The following is an 18,034-nucleotide window of genomic DNA, read 5'->3' as shown; positions in this document are numbered from 1 at the left end:
AAAGGCGTGTAAAATCTTGGTTGTAATTTCATGAGGCTTCCAGGCTTAAGGTTTAATTCATCCCTGCTTAGGAATCCTGGCTTTCCAGGAAACATTTTCAACCCTAGTTGCACATTAGAATCACCTGGGAGAGCTGTTGAACAAATATATGTGCTTCACCAGACCTGTGAAATCTGAATCTTTGGTGGTGGGACTCAGACTTTGTTTCTAAAGCCGCATAAGTAATTCTGATGTGCAGGCAAGCTTCAGAACAACTCTGTTTTAAAACAAAGGATAGCTTCCTCTCCACTTGGTTTCTCTCCTTCCAGTTATTGGCAAGGATCCTAGGGAGGGTGGGATACAGGGGGCCGGTTGCTCCTTGAACTCAATCTGAGTAGAATGAGTTACTTTAAAAAATTTACCTATTCAACCCTCAGATTTTGTCTCTGTAGATTGTATCTGGGCTTTTAACAAAGGTGCATACAGATGAAGTTATGATAAGAAACCTTTTTCAGTTTATGTTTCATAATTTTAACAAAATGCAAAATGTTAGACTGTCCCTGTGATAAACAAAAGACAGCTATGTATCAATTAAAATGGACCTCAGAGCCCAAGACCCTATAAGAAATAAGGGTATAAATAAATAGGAATTGAAAAATTTTAAAGCTTTGTGTGTTTTTAATTGGTATGCTTTGTATATAGGTTTTATGCTATGTCAAATGTATATGTGACTTCAAATATTGGTAATTTGTAGTGGAAAATGTACTTCATATTGACTTAAGTGAGCCACAGTGCACTTAGCTGTTTTTAAAAAATGCCGTGAAGCAATAAGCAAGAGAAAAAAACACAGAGCACTCTTAATGAGGGAAGGCTGGTATAACATGGACTGTGTGACTCAAGATCGATTGATTTCACATTGAGTCACTTTTTAGATGTGTCAAATTATGTAATGTGTGGAGGAGTCAGGTTGGAATGTCGGCTACTTTTATGCAAGGTGATTCTTTTGTATGATTTCTTTAATGAAGAACTTGAACATCATATTTATTTTGTGTATTAGGCTTTTCAGTTTCTGAATCTTCTAATGCTTCTAGTAGTAATGATGGATTTTTATGGGATTAAATGACTTTGTATAAATCTAGTTTAAAGTATTTTCTCCTCATTTATTGTAACCAACTTTTCCCTAAAGCTGTGAACTTCACAGAAGTAAATGAAGATAACAAAAATGATCTCTTCAGAGAAGTGTTTTCTTCCATTGAAACCTTGGCCTTTACCTTTGGAAATATGTAAGTAGAGAATTGTCATTTAAAGAATTAGGGCCTAGATGTCTCAATGAGAGTATGTCACAATAATTCAGTACATACATGCAAAGTAAAGTATTAACTAGCATGAAATATTATCACAACTGCAGAAAAGCTACATTCTGTGTTGCTTTATTGCTGTATTTGGAGGTGTTTATCGCTGTTTAGAAGCAACATCCATTTGCAAGTGAATATGTGGTATGTGGATAGATTCCTAGCAGTTTATTTCTAAGGTTCTTACTTTTAAAAAATTTAACCTAGATGACATGTTGAATGTAAAGCTTGTGACAGAGCAATGTCATGACTTGTTTATTTCCATTTCTCTTTTTTTTTTTAATTCCCCTGGATAGCCTGACAAACTTCCTCATGGGAGATGTAGGCAATGATTCATTATTGCGACTGCCTGTTTCCCGGGAAAGTAAGGTAGGCCAAGTTTGTATGAAAGCAAAGATTTTAATGTTTTTAACTTAATATTTTAATAATATCCTAATCTTAATCTCAGCATTAGTCTTTGATAGTTGTTTCGTTTAGCCAAAAAAACAGCTCAGTTCATTTTAAATATGATAAATTATGGTCAGTTTCTGGACCAAAAATTTAATTGTACTTTTGAAGTGGAACCATCTTTTTCTTTTTTTTTTAATAAATTTATTTTATTTATTTATTTTTGGATCTGTTGGGTCTTCGTTGCTGCACACGGGCTTTCTCTAGTTGCGGCGAGCGGGGGCTACTCTTCGTTGCAGTGCGCAGGCTTCTCATTGCAGTAGTTTCTCTTGTTGCAGAGCACAGGCTCTAGGCGCATGGGCTTCAGTAGTTGCAGCATGCAGGCTCAGTAGTTGTGGCACACGGGCTCTAGAGCGCAGGCGCAGTAGTTGTGGCACACGGGCTTAGTTGCTCCGCAGCATGTGGGATCTTCCCACATGGGCTCGTACCTGTGTCCCCTGGCATTGGCAGGCGGATTCTTAACCACTGTGCCACCAGGGAAGTCCTGAACCATCTTTTTAAAAAAACATAGCTGGTAATTTTATAGTGTCTTATGTAATGAACCTATATGTCTATGGTCCAAAATTTTAGTAAGTAATTCATAGCTGTTTTTCCTTCCTGACATTGTCGCAGATTTTAAGACTGGTAGAAAAATGATAAAAGAAGTAAAGAGGGTGTTAATCTTTTCACACATCCTACAGTTTGTTTGTTACCATGAAACACTTATTAACAGAACTGAAGGTCTGAATTCTCCCTGAGAGCATCCTTATAAGTATGTTAGAGAACTGGGGTTCTGATTCCTAATTGGAAGAAAAATTGCTATGAAATAAAAGAACATTAGGAATGTATGGAGAATATTGCTTTAAAGATTTATACTAATTGTAGTAGTAATATTTTCATTTGACTAAAAGTTTTTCACCAAATGCAAGATATTTAAACAAACTGCATTAGGGACATATGTTGATCATTTCCTGTTAAGGATTTCCAAAAAGGATTGGAATCCAAAAGGATTTCAACAAATATTTGGAAATGTGCCAAGTACCTGTTATTATATCAAAATAATATAAAAACTATAGATCTTTCTTAAATAATACAAAATATGAATGACTATTTAAGGCATTTGTTATATGTACTACAGTATTTAGAAAACAATTGTGACAACTTCTGAAGTCATCCATTTGGTGACTGAAGGACTAAAGGAGGATAGTGTAGAAACCATATCAGAATGATGAAGAATTTTAAGATCTTTAAATATTTTGCTGATATTTATGATTTTTCCTCAATTTCATATTTTCAAGCTTGCTGCTAATTTAGAAGGTGTAATAAAACATTATATCAGTGTAAAAGGGGTCTAAACAATTTAAATTTTAGGTGTAAATCATATCTCCTATTCGTGTACTTCTGTTGTGCACATGTATACTAATTCTTAATAGGATAATACTTTTTCCTTTTTGCAGTTTTTAATTTACCATAGAAATTGAAATCTAAAAATCCATGATGATATACTACTAATAAAATTACTTCGTTCGATGAAGAGTTTTGAAAAATATCTTTTAAAATAATAGTTGCCATTTATTTAATAGTGCTTAATAGATAACCATGCACTGTGCTAAACCTACATCATCTTAATCCTTAAAATAGTCGTATGTGGGCTTCCCTGGTGGCACAGTGGTTGACACTCTGCCTGCTAATGCAGGGGACACGGGTTCGAGCCCTGGTCTGGGAAGATCCCACATGCCGCGGAGCAACTAGGCCCGTGAGCCAGAATTACTGAGCCTGTGCGTCTGGAGCCTGTGCTCCGCAACAAGAGAGGCCACGATAATAAGAGGCCCGCGCACCGCGATGAAGAGTGGCCCCCGCTCACCGCAGCTAGAGAAAGCCCTCGCACAGAAACGAAGACCCAACAAAGCCACAAATAAATAAATTAAAAAAAAAAAAAAATGCCAAAAAAAAAAAAAATAGTCGTATGAAGTACTGTTCTTATCCTCATTTTATGGAAGGGCAAACCAAAGTTAAATGAGTATAAATACATAGCTCAGTGTTATACAGCTACTAAGTGATAGAGCTTGACTTCAAACCCAGGTTTTACTTGATTCCTGTTGCATTGAATTCCTTCATACTCCGTATTGCCCAACTAAATATAAATCCTCACAATTTCGGTATATAACCTTTTCCTGCACTGTCCAATAAGGTAGCCACTTGTCACATGTAATTCATTAAATTAAAATTTTAATTTTCATTTAAATTAGCCACTTTTCAAATGCTCATATAGCTACATGTAGCTATTAGCTACCTTACTGGACAGTGCAGATATAGAACATTTCCATCATCATAGAAAGTTCTGCACTAAGCTGTCCAATGGACCTTCAGAGACAGCTTATCATACAATGAAATGGTAAAAGATGGCTGAAAGAGAGAGGTCTTTGTCTTCTATTTAGATAGCAGTCTATTTAGATTGCTTCTATAACTTGCTGACTAATATTTTTGAGATCTGCAGAATCTAAAGTTTTGAATGGATTCATTAATGTTAACTAATGCTGTTAGTAAACAATGAGGTTATTCATTCTTGGACCTTGAGAACTGCTGTTGTAAAAAGCTATATAATTCTTATTAAATGTTCTGGCATTTAAACAGACTTCTCAGGCCCTCTGAGTTCTAAATGCTTGAAATTCTTTAGTAGGAATTATGTCAGAGTAACAAATTAGAGTGAAAAAAATTTGAAGCAAAGTTCTGTTATCTTCTGCTCTAATCTTAAATTTGTTTTCTTCCATGTTTTAAGTCTTTTGAAAATGTTTCTGTGGAATCAGTGGACTCATCCAGTGAAAAAGGTAATGCTTGAGGTACTTAAAACTTTAGTCAAACTTTTTACAGTTACTTTTGATAAATGTTTTGGATTACTTAATCTCTCCTTGCTTAGTAACCTAAAGTATTCATTTCAGACATAAAATGAATGATGTGTGAAGTTTTACGTATAAAACTTAAGGAAAAAAACCTGCTAGAGTAGATAGATAATGTGATGATAGAGACTGATCAAGAATTATATAGGGCTTGTAACTTGATGAATAATAGAAATACACATTGATTAAAAAATATAATTTAAAATTATTTTCAGTTTAAACTGTGACCCTTTAATTATGAATTTGTCACATATTTTTTAACCAGTTTACATTGAAGAACATCTTAGGATATGAATGTGTCTTTGTTTAGAGTTATGAGCTCATATTTAATGTATACTTACCTTGATATTTTTATTTTCAGGAAGTTTTTCTCCTATAGAATTAGACAGCATGCTGTTAAAGAACACTAACTCTATAGAATTGGCTTTGTCATATGCTAAAACATGGTTAAAATATACCAAGAACATAGTTGCATGGGTTGAAAAGAAGCTGAGCTTGGGTGAGTTGCCCTTTGGGGCATCTGATTAACTTTGGAACGTAAGAACTGAATTGTTTGTGATTCATGTTCTACAGACTATAAATAATATGATTCCAAATTAGTAGCTCTTTCATTGTAGTACATAAAATCATTGCCCATTTTCTCTTCTTAAAATAGGAAAGACTCTTCTCACAGTAAATATACTTATTGAACATTGATGTGGACCAACCACTAGATCTGCGGGCACCAAGACATAGTAAACTGTCTTTGCCTTTAAAGAAGTCATATTCTAGTGGGTGAAAAGAAATGCAATCAGATAATATGGTTAAAGGAGACAAAAACAACAGTAGCTGTCGGATCAGAAGGCAATGGAAACATATAAGGAACATCTTAATAGTTAATATTTTCCCAGTGTTTTACAGTTGACAAAATGCTTTCAACATCCATTTTCTCATTTAATCCTTACCAAAACCCTGGGAAGTAGGCAAGACAAGATTATCATCGCCATTTTACAGTGGAGGCAAATGAGACAGGGGATTTGCCTAAGGTCAGCAGATTTGCCTAAGATCATATAGTAGTAACTGGAAGAGTATAGAATTTACCCAAAGGCTATGCTCTTTCCACTACATTATTTGCTTTTAATAGGGAATGCCCATCAGATTCACCTGAATAGCCTTAGAAACAGATAATACACAGACCTAGGTCCCATTCCCCCAGAGAAGTGAGATCTAATCAAGTGCATTTTGAAAGTTTCCCAGTTGATTTTGATGAGTACTTCTAATTAAGAATCATAACTTCATATCATGATGCAGACTAGTATTTGTGATCACTTTTTAATTGGGGGATTACAAATATTTTTAGAGTATGGAGGGGGGAAAAATAAGTTGAATTTACCTTCTGATGCCTTCTTTGACCTTTTCAGAATTGGAGTCCACTAGAAATATTGTCAAGTTGGCAGAGGCAACTAGAACTAACATTGGACTTCAGGTAAGTGGTCAGTGAACTACTAGGGTCCTTTGCCGGGAGATTACTCAGATGAGCGCCTTGCAAAATCAGAAAATTTTGTACTTAACATAGGAAAGAACTTACATGCTAAATAACCTTTTTACTGACAAAATAAAATCTTTTTAAACTTATAAGGATACGCATTATGAAGAAACTAGGAAATCCACAGTTTTATATGAATGTTGATTATCTTGTTAGCTACTAACTTTGCTAATGAGGTTTAGAATTACTTCGTTAATTTTCTTCAGTATTTTTCTCATATGGTCATATTTATGAATAGTCATTTTTCTGAAAAAAATCTAAGCTTAAAAATTTCTCTTTTTGAAGAAGTTTAGTGGGGGTGGGGAGGATCTAGAACTCTAGTACATTTCTATTGGAAAATTTACTTTTCAATTTTAAATTCTAGGAGTTTATGCCACTGCAGTCTTTATTTACCAATGCTCTTCTTAATGATATAGAGAGCAGTCACCTTTTACAACAAACAATTGCAGCTCTCCAAGCCAACAAATTTGTGCAGGTAAAAATTTATAAATACAATATACTTAAAAAAAAAAAAAAACAACAGCAGTATACCTTTAGAAAACAGCTTTTTTCTCTCTTTCTTTTTTAAAAAATACCCTTGCCAGCCTCTACTTGGGAGGAAAAATGAAATGGAAAAACAAAGGAAAGAAATAAAAGAACTTTGGAAACAGGAACAAAATAAAATGGTTAGTATTACAGTAGAGTTTCATCTATTTATGAACATCTAAAAATCATCTGCGGGGGCTTCCCTGGTGGCGCAGTAGTTGGGAATCTGCCTGCCAGTGCAGGGGATGCGGGTTCGAGCCCTGGCCCGGGAAGATCCCACATGCCGCGGAGCAGCTGGGCCTGTGCACCACAACTGCTGAGCCTGCGCTCTAGAGCCCACGAGCCACAACTACTGAGCCCACGTGCCATGACTACTGAAGCCTGCGCGCCTGGAGCCCGTGCTCCGTAACAGGAGAGGCCACGACAGTGAGAAGCCTGCGCACCACAACAAAGAGTAGCCCCCGCTCGCCGCAACTAGAGAAAGCCCGCATGCAACAACGAAGACCCAACGCAGCCAAAAATAAATAAATAAATTAATTAATTAATTAAAAAATAAAAAAATAAAAAAGACTTTAAAAAAAAAATCATCTGCAGTCTGTAAGCATCTACCCTGGGAAGATGCATATCTTACTCTATAGGTTATCTAAAATGCAGTCTTAACTATCTTGCTGAATATGCTAAAGAAACTTGTACATTAAGATTTTTCTTATTCTGTATTTAATACTCTTTTTTTTCTGTGTAGCTTGAAACAGAGACTGCTCTTAAAAAGGCAAAATTGTTGTGCATGCAACGTCAAGATGAATATGAAAAAGCAAAATCTTCCATGTTTCGTGCAGAAGAGGAGCATCTGTGCTCAAGTGGTGGATTAGTAAAAAATCTCAACAGGCAGCTAGAAAAAAAGCGAAGACTGGAAGAAGAGGCTCTTCAAAAAGTAATCATCTTTTTTGTTATTTGTTATTACTGAATTAGCAAAAATCTGCTAAGGCTTTGGTTCTCAAACTTTAACCTGCATCAGGACCACCTGGAAGGCTTGTTAAAACAGACCGCTGGGCCCCATCCCCAGAGTTTCTGATTCAGCAGGTGTAGGGTTGGCCCCAGACAACCTGCATTTCTAAGTGCCCATGTGCTGCTGCTGCCGAGGATCCACACTTTGAGAACCACTGTGCCAAGAGATTTTTGCTTATCTTTTGAATTTTGGGGTTTGTTTGTGAAAGATATATCTTAGAGCAGTAGTTTAATCTTTTTTACTTGATTGTTCAGAAAGTTCACCATTTAGGCAACTGTGTGTATATGTGTACTTATTCTAATACCTGGTAGCAAGACTAGGCTGAAGCTTTGTATTATTTATGAAATATAACTGATAAATTCTGTAAGAAGATTATATAGAAAATGGTAAATATAAATAGAAAAGGCTATTAAATAGAAGTGGATGTTTATTTTATAGACAAACAGTATACTAATTGTAAATCATACTTGACTGTTCATGAAAGACAAGTGCCCTTGAATTGCTGACCAAAACAGAATATTTCTCTTTAGAAATATTCTACTTAAAATATAGAATATTTCAGAACTTTCATGCATAAGCCTTTTCAATTATTTAAGTCAAGCCTTACTAGAGTAAGCATTTGTTTTAAAATATAGATTCAGTGAACCAGTGTCACTTTTTCCCCTGATACTCCTGAAGGTAGAAGAAGCAAATGAACTCTACAAAGTTTGTGTGACAAATGTTGAAGAAAGACGAAATGATCTAGAAAATACCAAAAGAGAAATTTTAACACAACTCCGAAAACTTGTTTTCCAGTGTGATCTTACCCTTAAAGCTGTAAGTAATTTCTTCAGTATTTTAAAGAGGAAAAAAAAGTCTATATATCTGAAGAAGGGAGAGGAATGCTTGATGAGTCATGATTCTTATGGGATTTAATTTCTGAGATTAATGGAAAGTTTAGACTTTAAAAGTTGACTCTCAGTTTTTAATACTGGTACGTGGTTTGAGTTTCATTGTTTTTATCTGGTTCTCCACTCCATGGATTGATGATTTGTTTGGTTAAAACTGAAGTCTGAGAGTTTGAAATTGCCTCTATGCCACTGTCTTTCTCAGCTTGGTTGACAAAATGGATTTAATCCCTGGAACTTCTATAAGCAGTATGAGATCTTTCTTCAAAATTTGAGTAAACTAAATATTGAAATTGAACCCAATGGTTTATTTGAAGACAAAGCATCCTGTTCTCAGGTGTTTTCATTTGCCTCTTTACCATGGTTTTTATTAAAAAAATGTATGTGCAAAATACAGTCAGCCCTCTGTATCCACGGGTTCTACATCAGTGGATTCAACCAACCATGGATTGAGAATATTCAGGGGGGAAAATTTTCCAGAAACTTCCAAACAGCAAAACTTGAATTTGTCCTGCGCTGGTAACTATTTACATAGCATTTACATTGTATTTACAGCTATTTACATAACATTTACATTGCATTAGGTATTATAAATAACCTAGAGATGACTTAAAGTATACAGGAGGTTGTGCGTAGTAATATATATGCAAATGCTATGCTATTTTATATAAGGGACTTGCACATCCGTGGATTTTGGTGTTCATGGGTGGTCCTGGAAACAATTCCCCTCAGATACTGAGGAATGACTGTACCTTTTTTCGGTGTACATTTCACGAGTTTTAACACGTATATAAATTTGTGTAACCACTACTGTCACAGTCAGGATTCAGAACAATTCCATCACTCCAAAAAAATTTCCTCAAGCTGACCCTTTGTAGTCAAACTCTCCACCCACCCCTTATCCCTGGCAAGTATTGATCTGTTCTCCATCTATGTAGTTTGGTCTTTTCCACAATGTCATATAAATGCAATCATAGTATGTATCTTTTGGAGATTGGCTTCTTTATTCAGCATAATGCTTTTGAGATTCATCAGTGTTATGCATGTATCAATAGTTCATTTCTTTTTATTGCTGAGTTGTAGTCCACTATATGAATGTACCACAGTGTTTATCCATTCACCTGTTGGACAGTTGCATTGTTTCCAGTTTGGGGTGATTAGGAATAGAGCTACTATGAATACTTATTTACAGTTTTTTGTGTGACTGTAAGTTTTCACATTTCTGGGGTGAATACCTAGGAGTGAGATTAATGGGTGGTATGGTAAATGTCTGTTTAACTTTATAAGAAATTGCCAAACTGTTTTCCAGAGTAGCCATAACATTTTTCATTCTAACCAGCAATGTATGAGAGTTCCAGTTGTTCTGCATCCTTGACAACACTTGTCAGTTGTTGTTTTTATATTTTTGCTGTTCTTAGGTAGTGGTTTTAATTTGTGTTTTTTAGAATGACTTATGATATTGAGCATCTTTTAAGGGGCTTGTTTGCAATCTGTGTTTTGCCTATTCTTTTGGATTGAGTTGTTTGTTTTCTTATTGTTGAGCTGGCATATATTGTCTTCCAGTCTGAAGCATATCTTTATTCTTTCAGCAGTGTCTTTCAGGGAGCAGAAAGTTTTAAGAAATTAAGTCTAACTTTATTTCTTCCTTTATGGGTCATGCTTTTGGTATTATATCTAAGAGTGCTTCATCTAACCCAAGATCACAAAGACTTCTATGTTTTCTACTAAAACTTTTATAGTTTGGCATTGAGAAATGATCCATTTTAAGTTAATTTTTTATAAGGTGTGAAGTATAGGTTGAAATTCATTTTTTGCATATGGATGTTGTATTAAAATTATACCCACGGGACTTTAATTTATAGAGGTGACTGAATGTTGACGTGGAGAGGTCAATGTCATTGAAAAATGAATTACTTAGATTTTCTGAGAGAAGGGAACACACTATGCCACACAGGGCCATAAAGGTACCAGGTTTGGTGAAGCAGAAGCAGGAGTGAGGGGAGAGTTGAGTATAAAGCCTTTATTGGGGTTTCTGGGGAAAGGCAAGGCAGGACAGGATAAGCAATAAAGGATTGGCTAGTTTGTGTAATTTCAGTGGGCTTTGGGGAATAGGGATGGCCTGCAATTGCTTGGTACCTGGCCCTGGGATGATTTAGGGCAGGGGGAAATATTGGCTTGGTGTGTGAGAGTTAGATAGAGATGGTTGGAGTTGCATATGAAAGACATGCTTGTTCCCCGGCTAAGAATTGGCTAGCATTGGATGGAGCAGTCTCTCCCCAGCCAGCAAGCTTTTTAAGATATTAAAACATCATAAAATACAGAAAATTTAAAAGAAAACATGATTAATACAGATGTCCACTTGTTCCAATACTGTTTGTTGAAGACACTGTGTGCCATCACCATTGAATTGCCTTTGCATCTTTGTCAAAAATCAATTGACCATGTTTTTGTAGTTCAATTTCTAGTTTCTCTATTTTGTTCCATGGATATATATATATGTGTCTATCGTTTTGTCAAAACACTACTAGGTTGATTACTGGTGTTGTCTAGCAAGTCTTAAAATCAGGTACTGTGAGTCTTCCAACTTTATTCTTTTCAGAATTGTTTTGAGTGTTTCAGATCCTTTGACTTTCATTAAAATGTTAGAATCAGCTTGTCTGTATCTACAAAAAAATCTTGCTAACATTTTGATTGGAATTGTGTTAAATCTTAATCAGATTAGGGAGAATTGACTATATACATAGCATCTTAACTATGAGTTTCCAATCCATGAACACAGTATGTGTCTCCATTTATTTAGGTAAATGATAGTTTTAATCAGCATTTTGTAGTTTTTAACATATAAGTCTTCCCCATGTTATGTTAGATTTAAGCTTATGTATGTAAGTGTTTATTTGGGGGTCTGTTGTGAATGTGATTGATATAAATAAATACATACATGATTTATGTGTACATGTGTATATGTATCTATGCATACATACATACACACACTTATTTAATTTCAAATTCATTTATTCATTGTTAGTGTTGAGAAATACAAATGATTTTTGTATGTTGATTTTGTATCTTGCAACCTTGCTAAACTCACTTATTAGTTCTAGGAACGTTTTTTGCAGAATCATTGGGGTTTTCTACATAAAAAATCATGTTGTCTGCAAAAAGGGACAGTTTTCTTTCTTTCTTTCAAACTATTCCTTTTTTCTTTTTTCTTATTGCACTGGCTAGGACTTACAGTTCATTGTTGAATAGGAGTGTGAGAAAAGACATCTTTGCCTTATTCTTGATCTTAGGAAGAAAACAGTCTCTCACCATTAAACATGATGATAGCTGTAAGTTTTTTTAAAGATACCTTTTATCATGTTAAAGAATTTCCCCTTTTTCTAGTTTGCTGAGAATTTTATCATGAAGATCTTGGATCTTATCAAATGAGGGTTATTTTGCATCATTTGACTGATGTGATAATATAATTTTTCTCTTCAGTCTCTTAATATGATGGATTACATTTGATATTTGAGTGTTCACCTAGCCTTGCGTTCTTGGGATAAGCTGCTCTTGGTTATGATGCATTGTTCCTTTTCTATATTGCTGGATTCAATTTGCTAATATTTTGTTGAGTATTTTTTTCCTAATCTGTTAATGAAAGATACTGGTATTATGTTTTTGTTTAGTTTAGTTTTTTTCTTATACTGCCTTTGTCTGGTTTTGGAGTCAGGGTAATTTTGGCCTCATAAAATAAGTTGGGAAATGCTCCTTCCTATTCTATTTTCTGGAAGAGATTGTGTAGAATTGGTGTTATTTCTTAAAATATTTGGTGGCATTCCCTGGTGAAAGCATCTGGGCTTGGAGTTTTCATTTTTAGAAGATCTTTCACTATGTATTCAATTTCTTTTGATATAAGCCTATTTGAGTTAGTTGTTTCTTTTTAGGTGAATTTTGGTATTTTGTGGAATTAGGTCCCTCCCTTTCATCTAAGTTGTTGTATTTATGTGCATAGAGTTGTTCATAACTCTTATCCTTTCAGTGTCTCAGTGGGCTGTAGTGATATCCTTTCTTTCATTCCTGATTTTGATAATTTGTGCCTTCTCCCTCACTTCCTCTCTCTCTGGTTAGTCTGGCTACAGGTTTATAAATTTCATTGATCTTTTCTGAGAAACAGCTTTAGATTTCATTGGTTTTTCTCTAGTTGTCTTTTTAAATTTTTATTTCTGCTTTTTATTGTTTCTGCTTGCTTTGCATTTATTTGGCTATTCTTTTTAGTTTCTTGAAGGTAGAAGCTTAGGTTTCATCAAGACCTCTGCTTTTTTAATACAAATATTTAATGATTTAAATTTCCCTCTAAGCACTACTTATCTACATCCCACAAATTTTGAATTTGTACTTCCATTTTTATATATACTTCCATTTTTATACAGTTCAAAATATTTTCTAATTTCCCTTGAAACTTCATATTTTACCTGTGGATATTGTAGAAGCTTGTTATTTGATTTCTAATTATTTGAGGATTTTCTGGATATCTTCCTGATATTGATTTCTAGTTTAATTCTGTTATGGTGAAAGAAATACTTTGTATGATTTTAATTCTCTTAAATTTGTTATGGTTTGCATTATGACCCAGGATATGGTCTATCTTGGTGCCTGTTCCATGTGTGTGCACTTGAAAGAATGTGTGTTCTACTGTTGTTGGCTGGAGTATTCTGTAAATGTCAATTAGTTCCTTTTGGTTTATGGTGTTATTTATTTCTTCTATATCCTTGATGATTTACTTTTTATTTATGTCAATTATCGAGAAAGGAGTTTTGAAGTTTTCAATATACTGTACATTTTTAATTCTATCAGTTTTTGCTTTATATATTTTGAATCTCTCAGTTGCTTATATATTAATGATTGTTATATATTCTCAGTGAATTGATCCTTTCATCTTTATGAAATGTCTCTTTTTATCCCAGTAATTTTCCTTGCCTTTTAGTCTACATTGTTTAATATTGATAGAAGTATTTAAGTTTTCTTTTTATTATTTTTAGTATGGTATATCTTTTCCCATTTGTTTACTTTTAATCACTATATTTTAAATGAAGTTCTTATATAGCATATTGTTCAGTGCTGATTTTTTTAAAATCTATTTTGATGATCTCTTTTAAGTGGAATGTTTAGACCATTTATATTTAATGTAAATATATGTTTAGATTTAGGCCTACTATTTTTTATTTGTTTTCTATTTGTACCTTATGTTTCCCTTCATCTGTTTCCCTTTTGCTGCCTTATTTTGTATAAATTGATAATTTTTTAGAATTACATTTTAATTCATCTGTTTATCTATTAAAGATTTAATCTGTTTTATTTATATGTTAGAATTATATTTTAATTTATCTAAAAGAATTATCTAAATTTTAATTTATCTCTTGTATACATTTTAATTTATCTATTGGGTCTTTGATTATATCTGTTTGTATAGTGTTTTTTGTTTAAATGGTTGCACTAGAGATATATATATATGAACTTTTCAGTCTACTTAGAACTAATATTTTACCAAGCTCAAGTGGAATGTAAAAACGATACCACCATATAAGTTCCTTTACTCATTTTGGGCTGTGCTTAATATATGTATATTACATCTATGTACATTGAAAACCTCACCAGACAATCTTACAATTTTTGTTTTCAAAAGTCTCATATTTTAGAGAAGAGAAGAAAAATAACCTTTACATTTACCCAGATATTTACCATTTCTGTTATTATTCTTTCACTCCAAAGTTCCATCTTCTCTGTGGTATTATTTCTCTTTTGTCTAAAGAACTTCCTTTCCCATTTCTTTTTTTTTTTTAATTAAGTAATTAATTAATTTTTGGCTGTGTCGGGTCTTCATTTCTGTGCGAGGGCTTTCTCTAGTTGCGGCAAGTGGGGGCCACTCTTCATCGTGGTGCGCGGGCCTCTCACTATCGCGGCCTCTCTTGTTGCGGAGCATAGGCTCCAGACGCACAGGCTCAGTAGCCATGGCTCACAGGCCTAGTCGCTCCGCGGCATGTGGGATCTTCCTGGACCAAGGCTCGAACCCGTGTCCCCTGCATTGGCAGGCAGATTCTCAACCACTGCGCCACCAGGGAAACCCTCCCATTTCTTTTATAGTTGGTCTTCTGGTGATGAATGCTCTTGGTTGTCTTTCATCTGAGAATGTCTTTACTTCTTCTTCATTCCGGAAGGATATTTTCACTGGTTATAGAATTCGGTTATTTTCTTTCAACACTTTAAAAATGTTATTCCACTGCCTTCTGGCATCCATAGTTTCCAATGAGAAATCTATAGTCATTTGAATCAGTGTTCCCCTATGTGGCATGCATTGTTTTTTGTTTTGTTTTGTTTTGGGTTTTTTGGCTGCTTGCAAAATTTTTTCTTTATCTTTGGGTTTCAACAGTTTGATTACAATGTATTTGGGTGTGGATTTTGTTGAGTTTCTCCTATTTGGGATTCCCTGAACTTCTTGAATCTGCAAGTTTGACTTTTGCAATATTTGGGAAGTTTTTGGCTATTTTTTCTTAAAATATTTTTTTGTAACACGCTCCCCTCTTCCTCTAAGACTCTAAAGACTCAAATGTGAGACCTTTTGTTATTATCCCACAGGAATGTGGGACCTTTTTTTCCCCCAATCTTTTTTTCCTCTTGTTCTACTGATCTAGCTTCAAGTTCACTGACTCTTTCCTTTGTTATCTCCATTTTTTATACAGTCAATCCAGTAAATTTTTTGTTTTGGATATTATATTTTTCAGTAGTAAAATTTCCTCTGGTTTCTTTTTTATATCTTCCAATTCTCTGCTGAGACTTCAGTCTTTCCACGTTTTAATATTGTTGGCCCTTATTTCTTGAAACCATTATAATATCTGCTTTAAAGTCTTTATCTGATAATTCAAATAGCTGAGTCATCTCAGGGTTGGTATCTGTTTATTGTCTTTTCTCTTGTGAGTCACTGAGATTTTCCTGGTTCTTTGTGTGACAAGTAGTTTTGGATGATATCCTAGACATTTGCAATATTACCTTATATGACTCTGGGTTTTCTTTATAACCTATATTGAATGTTGATTCTTAAAAAGTTTTGCAGGCATTTGATCTAGCTAGGTTCACTCTTCAACTCCTAAGGGCTCCCTTCTAGGTCTTCTGGCTGGGAAGCTGTAGTCAACCTAGTCTGCTGCTTTAAGAGCCAAGTAGGGGAAGGATAAAGAGAAAAAAAAAACAGGAATTTCAGACCCCTCACTCTTCAGACCACAGTTCATCTACTTATAGAGAATTCCCCTCTGCTTATAGAGAAGAGTTTTAGATGTCTATTCTACTGCTACTGCCATCACTGCCACTGCCACAGGACTTCATCTTAGGGCTTGGGGGTTGCTTGGGGGCTGGGGCAGGAGAGAAAACAAACATACAAAAGAAACCAAAGGATTTCCCCCACTCTTTCAGTCACATTTATTGGAGTAGGATCTGTGTACTAGCTGGGAAACACAGTAGAAGAAAAAAAAATAACAGGAAGCATACCACTAATTGGTCATACCTTGATTTGTAGTTTATTTCCACAGTCTACCTGCTACCATTTACTTTTCAGAGCCCTCAGATAGCTAATCCATGCATTCTGTCAAGGGTTTTTAGGAAAATTCATTGAGAGACTGTGGGAAGTGAGCTTATTCCATTTGAATCAGAAGTCTTCCTTAAAATGTTTCTGGGTGTTTAAGATTGTATTTCATTTATTTACCAAATTCTGATTAATTAATATGTGGTTAATTTACAGAATCAATTTTAGTAAAATTATTTAAAAGAATTACAAAATTCCAGGATCCAAAATTCCCACGTAAATTATTTAAGCCAATCTTTTACCTTTAACAAGCCCTTTTCACCTCAAACAATAGCTGATGATAGCTAAGATTATGTGCTTGCCAGTGCCTTAAGGTCTTTGCCTTCATTAACTCATTTAATTTTCACAGAGTCCTACTAGGTAAAAACAGTTGTTTTAAGCTCCATTTTACTGATGAGGAAACTAAAGCTTAGAAAGCCCTTCTTCTCAAAATGTGTTCCTTGGACCAGTCACATTCTCATTCCTTTGGGAGCCTGTGAGGAATGCAGAATCTTGGGTTTCAACCTAGACTTTTGGTATCAGAATCTGCATTTTGAACAAGATCCCCTATGATACGTATTTGTACATTAACTTTTTTGGAAATACAGGTTTAGAGAAGTTATAAATAACTTGATACCAAGGTCACCCAGCATGTAAGTTGTAAAGCTAGGATAGACCCTGGTTGAATAACTTCAGAGCCTGTGCTCCTAAATACTATGCTGTCTTGCTGAATGATTACTTAGCCTGGATTTGAACAGCTTCAAAATTAATGTGATATTTATATTGAGCTAAAAAAAGATCTGTTTTCTTGTGGACCTTTCAAGTTGTACTGTACTGATATAATCCCTCTTCCACAAGATAGTACTTTAAATATTTAAAGATAGTTATTACCTTTTCTCCCTGGATGTTTTTTTCCAGGCTAAACACCCCCAAATCTAATTACTCTTCTTCATGTAACATGGTTTTGAGTTCTCTCACGAGCTTAATCTTGCTTGTCTACCTCTCTCTTAAAAAGTGATGCTATTTGGTGATCCAACAATTATGATTTCTTTTAATTTGATGTGATACAAACAAGAAGTTACCTAATTTTGTATATAACATCTGTATTTATTAATGCCTACTATTTATTTAAAAGAAATATAAGACAGATACCTGCTCTCAAGGAGTTTAGCATTTATTTAGAGGGAGAGAATTAATACATCTGAAAAATTGGAGAGCAGTACATATCAGTGTATGAAGTAGACTTTGAGGTTAAAGTTCCCCAAACTTGAACAAATCCCCAAACTCCTGAAAATTACTGCAGCATGTAATGTATAGAGACAGTTTATAGAAAATTTCTCTATATATATTTGTGAGCAGAATTTCTTACTAGCTGGAGTTCTTTTGAACCAGTTTAATCAGTTTTACTTATTCCGTATGGCATTATTCACATGAAGATCCAAGCAGATAGCAAATCCAACACTGAGTTCTTGAATATTGGTGTTTTTTCCCAGGTAAGAGCCATAATTTTCTCAGATTTCTTTATGTTTTCTTCTCCATCAAAGCAGGAGAATTGGGGGATTTTGGTGACTTATTTTTCAACACCATCTCTCCAATTGTTTTTAAAAGAATTTTATTTTCACTCTAGGATATGTTATTGTGTATATCATTGCAGAGAAAACAAAATTATTTGAGATGTAAAGATGCTAGACACAGTTATATTCACTCACTGTCTTAAGGAAGATACACAAATCAGTTTCATGTCCCAGCAAAATTGTAAGTTATATCATGAACATCAAGAATTACTCCTGAATATTCAAAATTGTCTTGAATTATGAAGTATTGAAGGGTATGGGATGTAAATCAT

The 18,034-nt window shown here is 34.4% G+C and overlaps 1 protein-coding gene across 2 annotated transcripts in view; it reads left to right on the top strand.

Annotated features, from left to right (window-relative positions):
• The window catches only part of ARHGAP29 (Rho GTPase activating protein 29), a 77,705-nt gene that overhangs the window by 39,448 nt on the left and 20,223 nt on the right, over nucleotides 1–18,034 (top strand). For both annotated transcript variants that reach the window (XM_059926581.1, XM_059926574.1), the window contains exons 4-12: nucleotides 1,166–1,262; nucleotides 1,628–1,700; nucleotides 4,537–4,585; nucleotides 5,016–5,153; nucleotides 6,055–6,119; nucleotides 6,544–6,654; nucleotides 6,764–6,844; nucleotides 7,447–7,635; nucleotides 8,389–8,526. In XM_059926581.1, the coding sequence (XP_059782564.1) occupies nucleotides 1,166–1,262; nucleotides 1,628–1,700; nucleotides 4,537–4,585; nucleotides 5,016–5,153; nucleotides 6,055–6,119; nucleotides 6,544–6,654; nucleotides 6,764–6,844; nucleotides 7,447–7,635; nucleotides 8,389–8,526 (941 nt within the window). The remainder of the gene's footprint in view (nucleotides 1–1,165; nucleotides 1,263–1,627; nucleotides 1,701–4,536; nucleotides 4,586–5,015; nucleotides 5,154–6,054; nucleotides 6,120–6,543; nucleotides 6,655–6,763; nucleotides 6,845–7,446; nucleotides 7,636–8,388; nucleotides 8,527–18,034) is intronic.

The sequence above is a fragment of the Balaenoptera ricei genome, chromosome 1 (genome assembly GCF_028023285.1).
Source record: "Balaenoptera ricei isolate mBalRic1 chromosome 1, mBalRic1.hap2, whole genome shotgun sequence".
NCBI classification, from domain to species: Eukaryota; Metazoa; Chordata; class Mammalia; order Artiodactyla; family Balaenopteridae; genus Balaenoptera; species Balaenoptera ricei.
This window is presented reverse-complemented; position numbering and strand designations above follow the sequence as displayed.